At 43.2% G+C, this 13907-nt stretch overlaps 1 protein-coding gene across 1 annotated transcript in view; it reads right to left on the minus strand.

Moving 5' to 3' along the window:
- Positions 1-13907, minus strand: part of GATB (glutamyl-tRNA amidotransferase subunit B) — an 85155-nt gene that overhangs the window by 29640 nt on the left and 41608 nt on the right. Inside the window, exons 6-9 of the mRNA XM_047091803.1 lie at positions 11384-11497; positions 8926-9010; positions 8172-8216; positions 6009-6198 (exon numbers count right to left, since the gene is read on the minus strand). Of these exons, the coding sequence (XP_046947759.1) occupies positions 6009-6198; positions 8172-8216; positions 8926-9010; positions 11384-11497 (434 nt within the window). The remainder of the gene's footprint in view (positions 1-6008; positions 6199-8171; positions 8217-8925; positions 9011-11383; positions 11498-13907) is intronic.

The following is a 13907-nucleotide window of genomic DNA, read 5'->3' on the forward strand; positions in this document are numbered from 1 at the left end:
TGCAGGAGCGAAGTTAGAAGGTGCATCTTTTATTTAGCTTTACCAGAAGAAAATATTGGTTATGTTTCTAGTGCATACACTAACTGTAAAAGCACCCATAAGCTGGCAAGCACTGGGTACAATTTTATAAAATGAAGAATAAAATCAATTTCGAAAATTACATGGAGCTGAAATGGTGAGCGACGATGTTGACCAAATGGATTTTCCTTCAGCAGCAGTTAGAAGACCAGTGCTTTGCTCCTCAGTACATCTAAGCAGTCTGAAACCAGTCAATATGGTTTCAGATGCCTTTTTAAACTATTAGCTTTAAAGCAGTATTACCTATGGGTATACAGATATTTATCATGGGAAATTACTTTAAAGACAGTTCATCCAAACCAAGCCATTTCAAGCTTACTAGAAACTCAAAGCAAAACTCTTGGAAAACAATCCATTTAACGACCAACCATAGTCATGATATCTTTTCTGTTTCTTGGTCCCCTGGAGTCACTTTAACCTTTTTCATGGTGTCAGAAACAAAGGATTATGACTTTAAGTGGGGAATAACCAGCTGGAGAAAATGAAGTGGTTCAAGTAAGACTACACATCTTGAGGCTGAATACAAAGAAAGACAGCCATATACAGCAGCACAGGTCACTAATCTGGCGGGTTATGACCACTTTTTCCTGCAGTCTTACTGGGGCCATGCTGGACTTTTCTTAAAATGCAACATTTTTAATATGTTAAGAACCTTTGAACAGCTGGCAGGTACTGAATAAAATAATGGAATGGTGGGAAAGTGCATTCTTTTGAGGAGCTAAAATCAATGTGTTAGTTAGCAGCTGTTCGGTGCCACTGCTCTTCTCCCCGGCAACTCATTCTAGGGAGTCTGCTTGGCTGCATTTAGGCTTCTTTTAGATTCAGTGAAGATTCTTCTCTGTCAATCATCTTTAGGATGAGTGAATCATCCCCTCCCCTCTTTCAGCTGGGGAGGGTAATAGCTCCAGTCACCTTTACAGAGCTCTCCCCTCCAAAGCATCAGAGGTGAGATCTGAAATCAAGACTATCTCTTAGTCAGTGTTTCAACCCATTGCCCTGTGGGGCTACTTGGGAGAGTTAAAAGTGGCACGGAAAAGATAAAGTTCTTATATCTGAAAACAGCATAAGGCACTGTGGCGCATATAGCAGGCCCTCAAGAAATACTAAATTGGGGATGCTATGCCATTCCTCCACTGAAATCTTTTAAGTTTATTTATTTGAGCGAGAGAGAGCGAACGTGCGAACACGCAGGGTAAGGGCAGAGAGAAAGAGAGTAAAAGAATCCCAAGCAGGCTCTGTGCTCACAGCATGCAGCCCGACGCGGGGCTTGAACCCACAAACTGAACCGTGAGATCGTGACCTGAGTCAAAATTGAGAGTCAGACACTCAACTGACTGAGCCACCCAGGCGCCCCCCTCCACTGAAATCTTGGTGAGATGGACATCTTTCCATCTACTGACTCCGTACACAGCCAGCCACCCTGTGAGCTCATATCTGTTCCTCACCAAGTGCCTACCATGTGCCAGGGTGCATGACATGAGGCCAACAACAGGCAAAGTCATCTCACAAACTCCACATATTCTGCACTCTGTGCAGACCCTTTACAATGATTTAGTCAGAAGGAGCCAAGAACCTGAGGCAGCAAGTTTGAGAAACAAAGTTGCAGAGGAGAGCTTACATTTATTTTTGGTGACTTAAATTTCCTACTTGGAAAATGGACATAATATCTGCTTTTCATCGGATTTGACGGATTTTCACTAAATTTAGTAGACAGCATTTTTTATTTATAAGGCAGTCTGACCTCTTAAAAACCAAGTGGTCAAAAGTTCGAATTGAATCAATGGTCTGTGACTGTGCCTGATTGAAGCATTAGTGGGACTGTATAAAACATTAACAAACGTAAAAATTCTATTTTCTCTATCAAGTGATCCAAAACAGCAATGAACTTGACACATTATTCCTGTTTGGCATTGTGACACATTACACGTGCAGGCAGGCAACAGAGCTTCGGCATGTAAATAAAGCCTGGGCTCTGAAGTCCCCACAGGCTTGGCTGAGTTACTTAACGTCTTACATTTAACCGCAGAGGTTATGTTTCCTCATCTGTAAAATGGGGAGAACAGCAATATCTACCTCAGAGGGTTGTTGTAAGGGTAAATTAAAAAGTGACCACTATAAACCACAGAGACTTCTGTCAGCGAGTAGCCATTTTTATGTACTGCTTAGGCAAATGACTACAATTTGTTTGCATTCTCTGAATCAGGTAAGGCAGATTTAGGAAGAGATACCCCCACAGACATCATTTTGGGATTATCGGCACATGCATATAATCTAGATCATTCTAATAATTACTCCTGGAATATGCTGACTCAGGGAAGGACTTGTTACACTATTAAAACCTCATATTTTTCAGAATCCTAATACCTGGATCTCAGCTTCTACAATTCTATTCCTTAATCCTTACAAAGGAGGTCAACAATCGAGCAATCTGACTTATGAAAGGGAAGCAAGGTTAACTAAATAGGTCAAAGTTTCAGGTCGGGCAAGATACTTTTTATGTGGCCAGAGGAAAAAACAGTAATACAGATTTTCTGTTTGGAGGTGACTGTCAGGAAGGTTCATGAGAGAAAACCAGAATATAGATTGGACTTAATGTCCTGACAAAACCAGTTTAGAAAACAAGAGTCAGAGACACCAAGTGATTTGCATCGGAACACAGGATCTGGGGTGGTTAGAGTGGTGATCCAGGTCTTCTCACCCCGAGTTCAAGGAGTCAGGTATCGTTCCATGATTTGCTAGGTTGTCAAGACTGGCTTATGTATCTGATCTTTAGAAATAGAGATGCTTTTGTCAGAAATGCTGCTTCTTCCAGGGCTTCCATGAGTATTGTAATGGTATCCGACGTGCTTACTTGTTTGTCTGTCCATTCACTGAATAAATATTCACTGAGTGCCTACTATGTGCCAGACATGGTGGGAGATGCTAAAATATAATATTAGGGTTCTGTAAATATCAAGCCTAAATTATCAATACATAATTCAGTCCTTACCAGACAATAAAATAAGATAAAGATCAGAGTTAGATTCTGAAGTCTCTGTTATTTGTGAGTAAGGCATGTGTGTGAGGGTGGGTATGTGCTTAAATGCTTAACTTAATAAGCAATCTGAAGGCACAAAGCATGGAATCGAAGCTCAGCAAAGCACACCTCCACTACTGCTATTTATTTAATGAATACTCCTGGGCACTCTTTAAATTGAAAGATGGTTCATTAGATTTGTGCATCTGCCCTTCTCAGCAATCTGTTGTGTTTCTGATGAAGGCAGGAAAAAACATGAACATATCATTTTCGGGTCTGAGTAACTCAGCTTTCAATGATTACAAAGTCATAAAGAGCTCAGGATGCCTACTTTCAGGAAAACAATTTGTCTGACTCATTCTCTTTCCATTGCTTTTAAGTTCTCTTTGCGCTCATCTTGGGAATTTCAAGGGCTGGCCCTTTAAAAAACAACGAATCACCTAATACATTAGCTGCAAGCTATACAAATAAGCATATTTTTAAGCTATTAAAAGACCAGTCCCGTCAAAACTGGCTCAAAAATCACCTCCTTCTTGAAGTTTTTCCCTTTTGTTCTGATCAAGGTAATCACTGCCTCCCCGGGCTCCCATCCTGCATTATGCATCTATTGGTTAGCTGCTTAGCTGTGTCATGTGTGTGTGTATACATATAAACTCTTGGAAAGCAAAGAAACGCTTTTTTTTTTTTTAATCTCTGCCACTGAGTACCCACTACATAGGAGATGCAACAGAAAATAAAAGTGGTGGACTGAAGAGATGAAAGGTGGGTTCCCCTAAACAGGACCTTAAACTATGAAAACATAAACCCACTCACCAGGCATCCCTCAGCCTTTATTCAAGGCCTCCTGTGAAGGACACACGAGTGGAGCCTGGGTCAGAAACATGAACAAGAAAACCTCCCTGCCCTCAGAGGACTTCTTTCAGTAAGGGATGGCAGACGCTCCCCACCATCACATGCTTGTCAGAGGCCAAGTGTGACAATGTTAGAGAGATGCTCTTCAAAGGGAGTGTATATTTGCAGTCCGTGCCTCAGAGAGAAATAGCCATAATCTTGAGAGGAGTTTCCGAGAGATCTTTTCACCTCTCTTATAAAGGAAGTTGATATACAAAAATAACTTTTAACATTATATTTAGTGGATTCTTTTCTAAAATCACAGTTGTGAGCAAAGAAATGGCCAAGAGAAGCCTGGGAGGTTCAGGTGGTTAAGCATCTGACTTCAATTCAGGTCATGATCTCATGGTTCGTGGGTTCGAGCCCAGAGCCTGGATGGAGCCTGCTTTGGATTCTGTGTCTACCTCATTCTCTGCCCCTCCCCTGTTTGTGCCATCTCTGTCTCTCAAAAATGAATAAAAGTTAAAAAAATTCTTTTTTAAATGGCCACGAAACCTAGGTTCTTCATTTGCTACCTCCAAGGGCTGCCTGTGTTCACCTGGCGGAAGGCCAAATAAAGAGAGGTAACAGATGTCTTTGAGGCTAAGACCCAGTGGGCTCCATCCCAGTCTTCCTGCCCCCTGTGTAATCTGGCAGTTGTAAAATGCAGAACCAGAACGTGGCATTTCGTATTTAGTCCGGTGGGCTGGAAATTCAAGTGATCAGATGTTGGGGAAGATGGACAGGACTAAAACTCAGTTTGGTTATGTCAACCTAGTGAAAAATACTTGAGTTGTAAGAGGTTTCAGATTAAACGTTGTTCTGTCCAAGATGCTAACTGATTCACACAAAGATCTGTCATTAAGCACTGCTGATGCGCTAATCTGTGCTGAGGAACAGCGAATGAGAGGGTGACACAGCCTTTGCCTGCAAGGCACTGAACAGGTCACACGATGAAATAATTAAAATCTAGCACCGCAACCATCACAGAGTTATGGCTAAGACAAAATTTCAGCCCATGGCAGGCAGTGGTCACCTCTGCCTGGAGTATGAAAATATATCTGCGCATGCCTAATCATTACCGGGAGGAAAAGAGGAGTTTTCAGGTGAGATTCTCCAGGAAGTTTTCCTATTAGCTGATTTATAAAGAGAGAGCCGTTCACTCAACAAATATCCACTTGCCAACCCTGTACCAGAAACGGCAGGGCTGCTGTTACTGAAGTATATAAATATGTGCATTCCAGCATCCCTATGTAGTTATTATTGGTTAATTAAAATCCAAAAATCCAGAGTCTGTGCAGACTCCGCTGCTCCAAAAGCTAAAGTGTGGCATATCCCCAGTGCCTGAACCGTGCAGCAGCAAAACTTCCTACTTCCTAACAGGCACGCAGGAGACAACTGTGACAAAACCCTACCCTCACTGAGGCTGTATCACTTTAATGTTGCCATGACAAAGAAAACAGCAAAGCCCCGGGCAGCTTTGAAAAGAATGGAAAATCCCTAAGCAGGTCTCAGTGGTGTCAGATTCTCTAACAGCCCCTTAAGATGCATCTTCAAGCCTCAAAGGGCCGATACTTTTAGTCGGAGTTTTCAACGTTTCGTGTGGAATAAACGTTTTTCTTCTACAATTGGAGAAACAGCTGGCTGGCTTTTGAGAACCGAACTTCCTGCCAGACCCTGTCATGGTTCAATACTGCTAGACATCTAGAAACCCTATACATTGATTTTCTTTTGTCCTGCGGACACATGGGAAAACATTCATCCATAACATTTGGACTGTCTTCAAGAAGCCTCCACGGCTGCTGTGAGCAGCTGTTCATTTCTACACAGAAGAAATGACTGACGCGAGATTCTGCTTCATCTTCTGGTTTTTTGAGGAGTATTTACCGTAAAGGTGGTGAGCAAAGGTTATCGCACCTTGTTCTTCTCAGAAGCATCTATTGTACAACTGAAGCAACCTGCCTGCTCCACTCAGAGCCCACAGTGTAGAGCATTACCCTAAACTGCTGAGCTGGGTTTATTTTAGCCTCTGATCAATACCTACCAGTAAGGCGAAGCTGTGTTCTGGCAGTATCCCATACTGTTGAATGAGCTTCTCTCGGGTCTCACTGGGGAGCTCAGGGAGCTGCTCCCGAATCCGGTCAATGTTGATCACTTGCTGCGGGTCTGCACCAGCAGGCAGAGATGCAGTGTCATAGAGCAGCAGGGGAGGAAGGTTGGGTTCGGGCATAAACCTAGGCACAGAGAGGAAATGGGGTCTGACTCGGAAGTGTTTCGTTTAACGGGAAAAAACTCCTATCATCAAAAGTTTCATGTTTAGCTGCTGTGTTAAAATTGCCAATGTCTTCGAATGTCCCATAATATCAGTTCTCCCTGTTTCCCAGGAAGGAGTCTTTGGACAAGTGTATTCTACAGGTCAAGACCACCAGATCTGCCAGCATCCATGCTTATAAACGAATGATGAGCAAAAAAGGCACCACGCAGGGTTGATGCCACACTGCGATTTCTAATTGTGGATAAAGTACATATTCATAAAGACATAGGTTGCAAAAAAATAGGACCAAATGAGAACGATCTACTTATTAGGCAGAAAAAAAGACTTTCCCTCATTTAAAAATTCTCACTATTTTTAGCAGTATCTGTGAAATAAATGAAAAGTCAAAGAAAAAGAAAACCTTGAGATGTGGAAGAAATCAATAAGATTTTGCCTAAATAAAATGTAGAAGCTATTGGGGAGGGAGGGACGAGTAAGCGGGGCACAGGGGATTTTCAGGACAGTGAAACTATCCTCTAGGACACTGTAACAGTAGATGTACGTCATTATACATTTGCTCAAAACCCACAGAATATACAACATAAAGAGAGAACCCTAATGTAAACTATAGACTTTAGTTAATAATAAAATCTCAACATCAGTTCATCAATTATAGCAAATGTACTGTACCAGTGTGTTTAGTGAGTGTTCAACATTTCCTGGGGAATAGATGCAAATCACACAGCAATGCAACATGCTGTCAGGGGAAACTGTGGGGGGTGACGTGGAGCACACGGTACATGCCAAGGAGCATACGGGACCTCTCTGCTGCACCATTGCATATAATGTCTTTCCCTCTGTTGTATTCCAGCATCCAACATTTTCTCTCTGCTTATACTTGTCAAAGGGCTTACGTAGAAGCAGGATAATGCAGAGCAAATGGTGGCGCCATGGTGATAGATCAGACGTGCAAACAACCCATCACCTCAATGCCAAATCTGTGCTGTGAATCAGCCTGACTTCCGATGGCAAGAGGAAAGCCAAAGGGAGGCTTCCTGAATCCCGCCTATTAACCTGAGGGATTGAGCCAAAGCCACTAGCTGACCTAAAAGCCAAACTCCACGATGATTAAGAAAGCAGCACAAACAGAGTAGGGCGGCAACACTGGAGAAAAAAGAAGCTCTTGGGAAGAACAGGTTGAACTGAGAAGATCACAGTGATTCAAACAATCTTGACTTCGACAGACAGGAGAGGAGCCCTTCAGGGGAGGTTCACTCTAAGGGTTGAGGAGTTTCTTTCCCACATCACAGTGCTACTTCTGTTCAAGATGCTTGTCATCGACAGCAAGAGCTGCACTTCCTGCATTTTGTGGAGGAACAGTGGGCTAACCTCAACAACTTTGTCGCTTAAAACCTCAATCTTTCAAATCTGCTAAACTCAGTGGGGAAAAAAACAAAAGGTTCAATTTACCTTAAGCCTGTCCTTATTTCTGGATCTCATATTAAGTACAACTTGTTTAGTTTATCAATTAAATAGCATCACCTGAGATACGAAGGGAAATGCCACTGACATATGCATCTCTTTTTTTCCCCATATCTTCTCAAGGATCTTCAGTGTGTTACTTTATCTATCACTGAATATAAGAACATCCTAGGCCCCATCCTCAACTGCCACCCTCTTAGCTCAACAACTCTCACACAGAGGTGAGTCAACAGTGTCTTCCAACAGTTGAATTTCGTCAAATCAGGCACTCTGAGGCTACCAAAAGAAGAAAACATTCTTTCTCTCAGTATACACATAAAATAGGAAGTCCAGATTTTCCATCATGCAACAATACAAACACAAAGTGGTTCTTCAAAACTATCCAGGATCATTATGGTACTCTGCGAGTGGATTTGAAATACGCCCCTGACCCCAAACATGTAACGGTACTTTGACAAGAGGAGTAACCACCTGTAGTCTTGTTTTCCTTCTTTGTCTCTCATCGGTACGGTGCACCTATGACAGTTAAATAAGAAAACGTTACACAAACATTGCGTGCAGCACCGCCTAACATATGTGCAAAGGGAAATGGGTTACCCCTCTCAATAAGAGCCACGGGCAAATTCAAGCTCTTTCACCTTCTTTGGCAGACACTTACGTGACTCCATGAAAAAATTATATTAATGGAAGAGAAATATTTAGATTAACTAAAAAAAGAGAGAAGAAATTGCTTCAATGTTTCCGGCTTCTAACCAGCTCAAACTCTCGTCTTCTGAGCTTTTTTCGGTCTCTTGCTAAAAGCACAAAATCCTCAAAATTTGGAGTCAGAGTATCAAAGTTATCAAAACAAAGCAAAACAAAACAAAGGACACCTCTGTAACCAACCCTAAGCTCTCTTTACCTCTAGCTTGAACTGGTAGAGCTTAAGTCTGATAGAATTTAAGGAAGTAGAAATTTTTGCCATAAAGTGGGTAAACTAGAAGCAAATGAAAGGCCAGAACGTAATAAGTACTTATGTACAAGTCTGGTTCAATTTCAACCTCTTGCCAGCCCTACAGGATATTCTATCCCTGTAGCATACAGTATTCTCCCAATTGCACTAGTGAGAAAACCATTCATGCAGAGAAGCTAAGTACCTTCTTCAAGGTCACAGGGCTTGCCTGTGGTGAGCCTGGACTGGAGCCCCACCCAGCTGTGTTCAAGATGCTTGTCAATGCAAACTCACCCTAGCTTGTAGTCAAATGAGCGAGTTTCATTCAGAATTTCACATCCATTCTCAAGTTCGTTGATTTGTCTCTGAATTTCATAGTCTAAGAAAAACATAGTAATTTAGTATCATATTTTGATTCCTTTAATCCAATCAAGCAATAATTAGAAATCTTTTTCAATCTTCAAGTCAAAAATAATCAAGAGAGTTGTTCATAATAATTCTTCCCTGATAGGCTATATTTTCTCATTGCAATCATAGGATAATGGTGCCGGAAAGGGCCTTTTAGGAAGTTCTGCTTCCTCACTTTCTGAGAAAACTCAGGTTCATGGTGACCCAGTCCAGTTTACAGCTCTTGGTAGAAGAAGGGTTAGGACCAATATCTAGGCCAACTAACTCCAGATCAGGGACCGCTGCCAATCAAGAGTTCTTATCCAGGGATCCATGGACAGACTTCAAGAGGTTCTGGTACCTCCTGAAATTATACACAAAATGTGGGTGTGTGCATTTGTACATTTTTTGGAGTTTTGTACAGAATTTGTACAAAATTTGGAATTTGTACAGAATTTTCATAGGGATCTATGACCCCACATGATTAAGAGCCACTGCTCTATGCCATGCTCCCTCACCACCAAACCAGGCAGACTGTGGTAAGCAAAACACAGCCACAACTCTTAAAGCTTCTTTCTGAAAGCAGCTTAAGCTTCCCCTTTACTCCCCACACCATCATATACCACTTTCCCGCACCCGAATCCAAACTTTTTTACCTGAGCTGACAAGCAGCAGCAACACCAAAATGTGTCAGTTTCTGCTCCCCATCTCCCCCACTGAGATGATAGCTACTAGGCATGATGTAGGGAGAAACATGGGGTGGAAAAATCATGGGCTTGGAGAATTAAGCCCATCATAGTAAATCTGAGGTTCTTCTGGTCCGAGTGAAAACACAGGCAGAATTCTGTCTCGGGAGCTCCTTTGTAAATCATTACGGATAAACCTACCTAAAATCTTGCTGCTTGTTTTTTTTTATTATTATTATTTTTTTCAACGTTTATTTATTTTTGGGACAGAGAGAGACAGAGCATGAACAGGGGAGGGGCAGAGAGAGAGGGAGACACAGAATCGGAAACAGGCTCCAGGCTCTGAGCCATCAGCCCAGAGCCTGACGCGGGGCTCGAACTCACGGACCGCGAGATCGTGACCTGGCTGAAGTCGGACGCTCAACCGACTGCGCCACCCAGGCGCCCCTATTGCTGCTTGTTTTTTTAGGTTGCGTCACCACCTCCTAGAATAATGAGTTCCAGAACACTTACTATTCACAGGGTGAGGTGGAGCTTTCTTCTATTTTTGCCAAGCTTCCCCTTCATAACACTGCGCTGTAAGGGTTTCCCTGACCCAAACCTTTCATGGCTTCATAAACATGGACTGTATCTCCTTTTAGAGACAGAAGAGTCCCACCTCTTTGGTCTATCTTCATGTGGGAACCTTCCCTTTCCCCTTTCCCTTGAGTAAGTTATCCCCCTTGACCATTAGGATGCCGTTTTTCTGAAAATTTGTACTCACAGTATCTTTGTTGAGGCTGATCATTTCAGGTTCAGGATAAGGTTTCACACAAGACTAGAGAATCTCTGCTCTATTGTTTCCAATGCTTTTCTCAACAAGACCCAAGACTCTACTCAACACACAGCAATGTATCCAGATAGCTTGTGCTCTGTGCATCCTTGAAGGAATGCACTTTAAACTCAATCCCTCCCTACATTCTCTCTTCCTCTACAGATACTTTTGGTTTTAAAGAATATTTTAGGCCTTTGAAATGTCTTCACAGTCAGCAATGTCATGGGACTGTATGAGCTCCAATAAGACCAAAACTTGACTATATAGGCACATGCAATCTATTAGTAAAAACAGTAAGAAGCAGAAAAATATACTGACCAGTGAGGTCAAATTATGGCCAATGTATAACGAATAAACATGACTTTATAAAGTTCATGCAGGTCAGAAAGAATGTGGTAAATGGAAAAACAGAGTTACAGTATTTTGCAGACCCTCCCATAAAAAGGATCCTCCCTTTGAATCTGCTTTGAATCGAATGTGCTGGAAGAGAGAGACACTACAGGAGTTCTAGAGCTTAGGACTCAAGAGGCCTTGAGGCCTCTGCCTTCATTCCCCTAGAATGCCCATCGCCAAACAAAAAAGTCCAGGCTAGGCAAGCGAATGAAGAAGGACCACAAGGAAAGAGAAGCCTAGCAGACCTCTAGCACCAAGGCGTTGATATGTGAGTAGCGTCGCCTTAGACCCTCTGTTTCAGCCGAGGTGCCAGCTTCCACAGCCTCATGAATGAGCTGAGGCAGGATCTAATCAGTAGAATTGTGAAAACTGAAATGATGACTGTATAAGCCACGAAGGTTTGGGGTGGCTTGTTACAAAGCAATAGATAATGGATACAAAAGGAACATTAAAAGTAATAGCTGACATTCACCTATTGCTCTGGCCAGGAACCTGGCACTGTTGAGATTCTTCACTTCAGTTCGAACGCCCAAAGGCTCCCCAGGATGATGCACAGATATGTTGGCATCCACTCTTAACTGGCCCTCTGGAAGGAGAGAAAAAAGACAACTCTTCAGAAATTCTTTGAGGCAACGTGGTCTTTTGAAGTCTCCCGGCAAGTAATATTTAATTCCACTTGCTGTTTAGTCAGTTATGGCAACCCAAGTTTAGAGAAGGTATGGTTGGTCCCGAAGCTCTTCTGCCCACTTACGAGAATTACAGTCCTAAGGCATCTGAGGTGTGAGCTTATGTGTGCGTGCATATCTGTACGCCCCTGTGCACATGCAGAAGACAGGAGAAATTCTGGAGGTACCAGATGCAGAAATCTAACTTTTTGCCAAATAAGAAGAACAACACTGTCAAAATGGAAAATTACTCTGTAGTTTTATCCTGAGTTTTTATCCAAAGTGTGAGAGCTGAGCTGGCAGGAAGGCATTAGAAATGATCATCTGATAACCCTGCACAGCTCTCCAATGGAAGGTGGATTTCCAACAGTGATTCCAGGAGATCCATAAGGGAGTCCTTGAGATTTTACAGCTGAAGGGCAAATACCAGAAACCTGGGCTTTTCCCCTCCTCCTTCCTCTGGGTACTGCAATCATCTCTTCTTTCCACAAACAGGACTCTGAACCCTTCCTGATTGCTGTAAGGATTTGCTGCAGCAGACAGTGCTGTTATGAAGGGGTGAGTCTGTGGAGGAACCCGGAGGGGGCTACCTCCCTCCTGGAAGGCCCTTCTCTGACCCAGAAAGCCCCTTCAGATAAGGAGCAATAACCCCTAAGGAAGCAGGTGGTTTGTGGAGAGGACTAAGAGGCCCTTGAGGAGGAGACAGAGACAAAATCCTAAGACAAATAGGTAGATGAAGATAAAAAACAATCGCATTTTATACCCTACGAAGTAAAACTTAGATTCTCTATTCTCCAGTTTCATTTACAATATTCAAAACTGAACAGAATGTGAGGGCAAAATGCTGGATTTTTATTTTCCTAGGCAGGTTCTTAAATTTAAAAAGGACGTGCCAAACCTGAGGGCTGTGATGGGCTGAATCAAGAGATTCATTTTCCAAGACTCCGCAGCAAAAGCATATTAAAATAATGAAACAGGATGCATAAATTCCATGCCAAGAAATGCCATGGTCTTAGTCTCTGTTGCTCCCCCAAATGCTGATGTGGGGCTCAACCTCCTGCAAGCTTGAGACCACCGGCCACCCACTGCCTGCCCTACTCTCTCCACTTGTTCCCCCAGAACAAAGGATGAGCTCCCCCACTCTGCGACCCCAAGTGCCACCCACGCTGACCGTCAGGGAAAAAGGTGCTTTCAGCTCAGAAATTAATCTACGTCTCTAGCACGGACTTCTCAACATTTTGGACAATTTGTGCCTCCTTGAACGTCAAGAAGTCCCAACTATTCCTGACGTTAGACTCGTGGTCTAGGAAACCTGAAGTCATCTACACTGCCTGTTTTCTTTTCCTGTTATGTCCAAACTGACAACTAGATCCTGTCAGTTCTTCTCTCCCAACACCCCTCACATCTGTCACTTCGTCTCTATTTCCACTGCGGCCACCCTCGCTGGAGGGCTCGGAACTTCAGACCGGGTTTCAGAATCACATCCCGACTTGTAGTTCAGCAACCCCTCCTTGTCCAGTCACCCACAATGTGGCTATGACTTTCATCCTGCTACGATGTGGCTTTCTTCATTTTCTCTGCTTGCTCATGTGCAGGGCCAGCTCCTGCTGGACCATCTTGTCTCCTCTGCTTGGTACTGAAGAGCCGTCATCCAGTCTTGGCTGACGTGACCCACATTTTCTCTGCTACTCAGACCATGAGAACGCTTTCCTCCAGTCAGGGAAGCTTTCTGCATAGGAGCCCCCGCCCACTCCACTGGCTCCTGCACGTCCTCTTTATCACTATTACTGTCCCTTCTTCAGCCTCTGCTCATCCCCCAAGATCCCACTTGAGTGTTACCACTTCTCCTCCTAGAAGCTCTCATCAATAAGCTTGCCTCCGCTGGTGGCTCCTCTGAATTATTAGAATATACACGGTCAATACCATAGAACTTAGCACATGACTACAGTCTATTTTGAATTAATCTTATCCTTAGGACCAAAATGGAAGTCTCTTCAGGACTGTCCCTGGATTTCAAATCCTCACCGACCCTCCTTCCCAAGAACATCATTCTTTCAGCTACCTCCTCTCTCCCACATCAGTCAACCCCCTTGCTTTCTCAGCAGTACTTCTAGTAGAGACACACGCAGAAAGTCTCGCTCCTGGAAAACAAAAACAAACCAAATAAACCACAAACCCTAGTCCCTTGAACCCCATTTGCTTTCCATCAGTTACTAAGCTGTCTCTCTACTTTCCTTTCCAGCAAATCCTCTCCCACAGGTTTTGCTTGCTTGTTGCACATCTTGTCTCTACCATCTCACCTCCTGTTCACTCCTAAACCTTCTTCAGTCT

This window comes from Lynx rufus, unplaced genomic scaffold (genome assembly GCF_022079265.1).
Source record: "Lynx rufus isolate CCGP_SWC_20201006 ecotype Redwood Valley unplaced genomic scaffold, mLynRuf1.p SCAF_3, whole genome shotgun sequence".
Classification (NCBI taxonomy): Eukaryota; Metazoa; Chordata; class Mammalia; order Carnivora; family Felidae; genus Lynx; species Lynx rufus.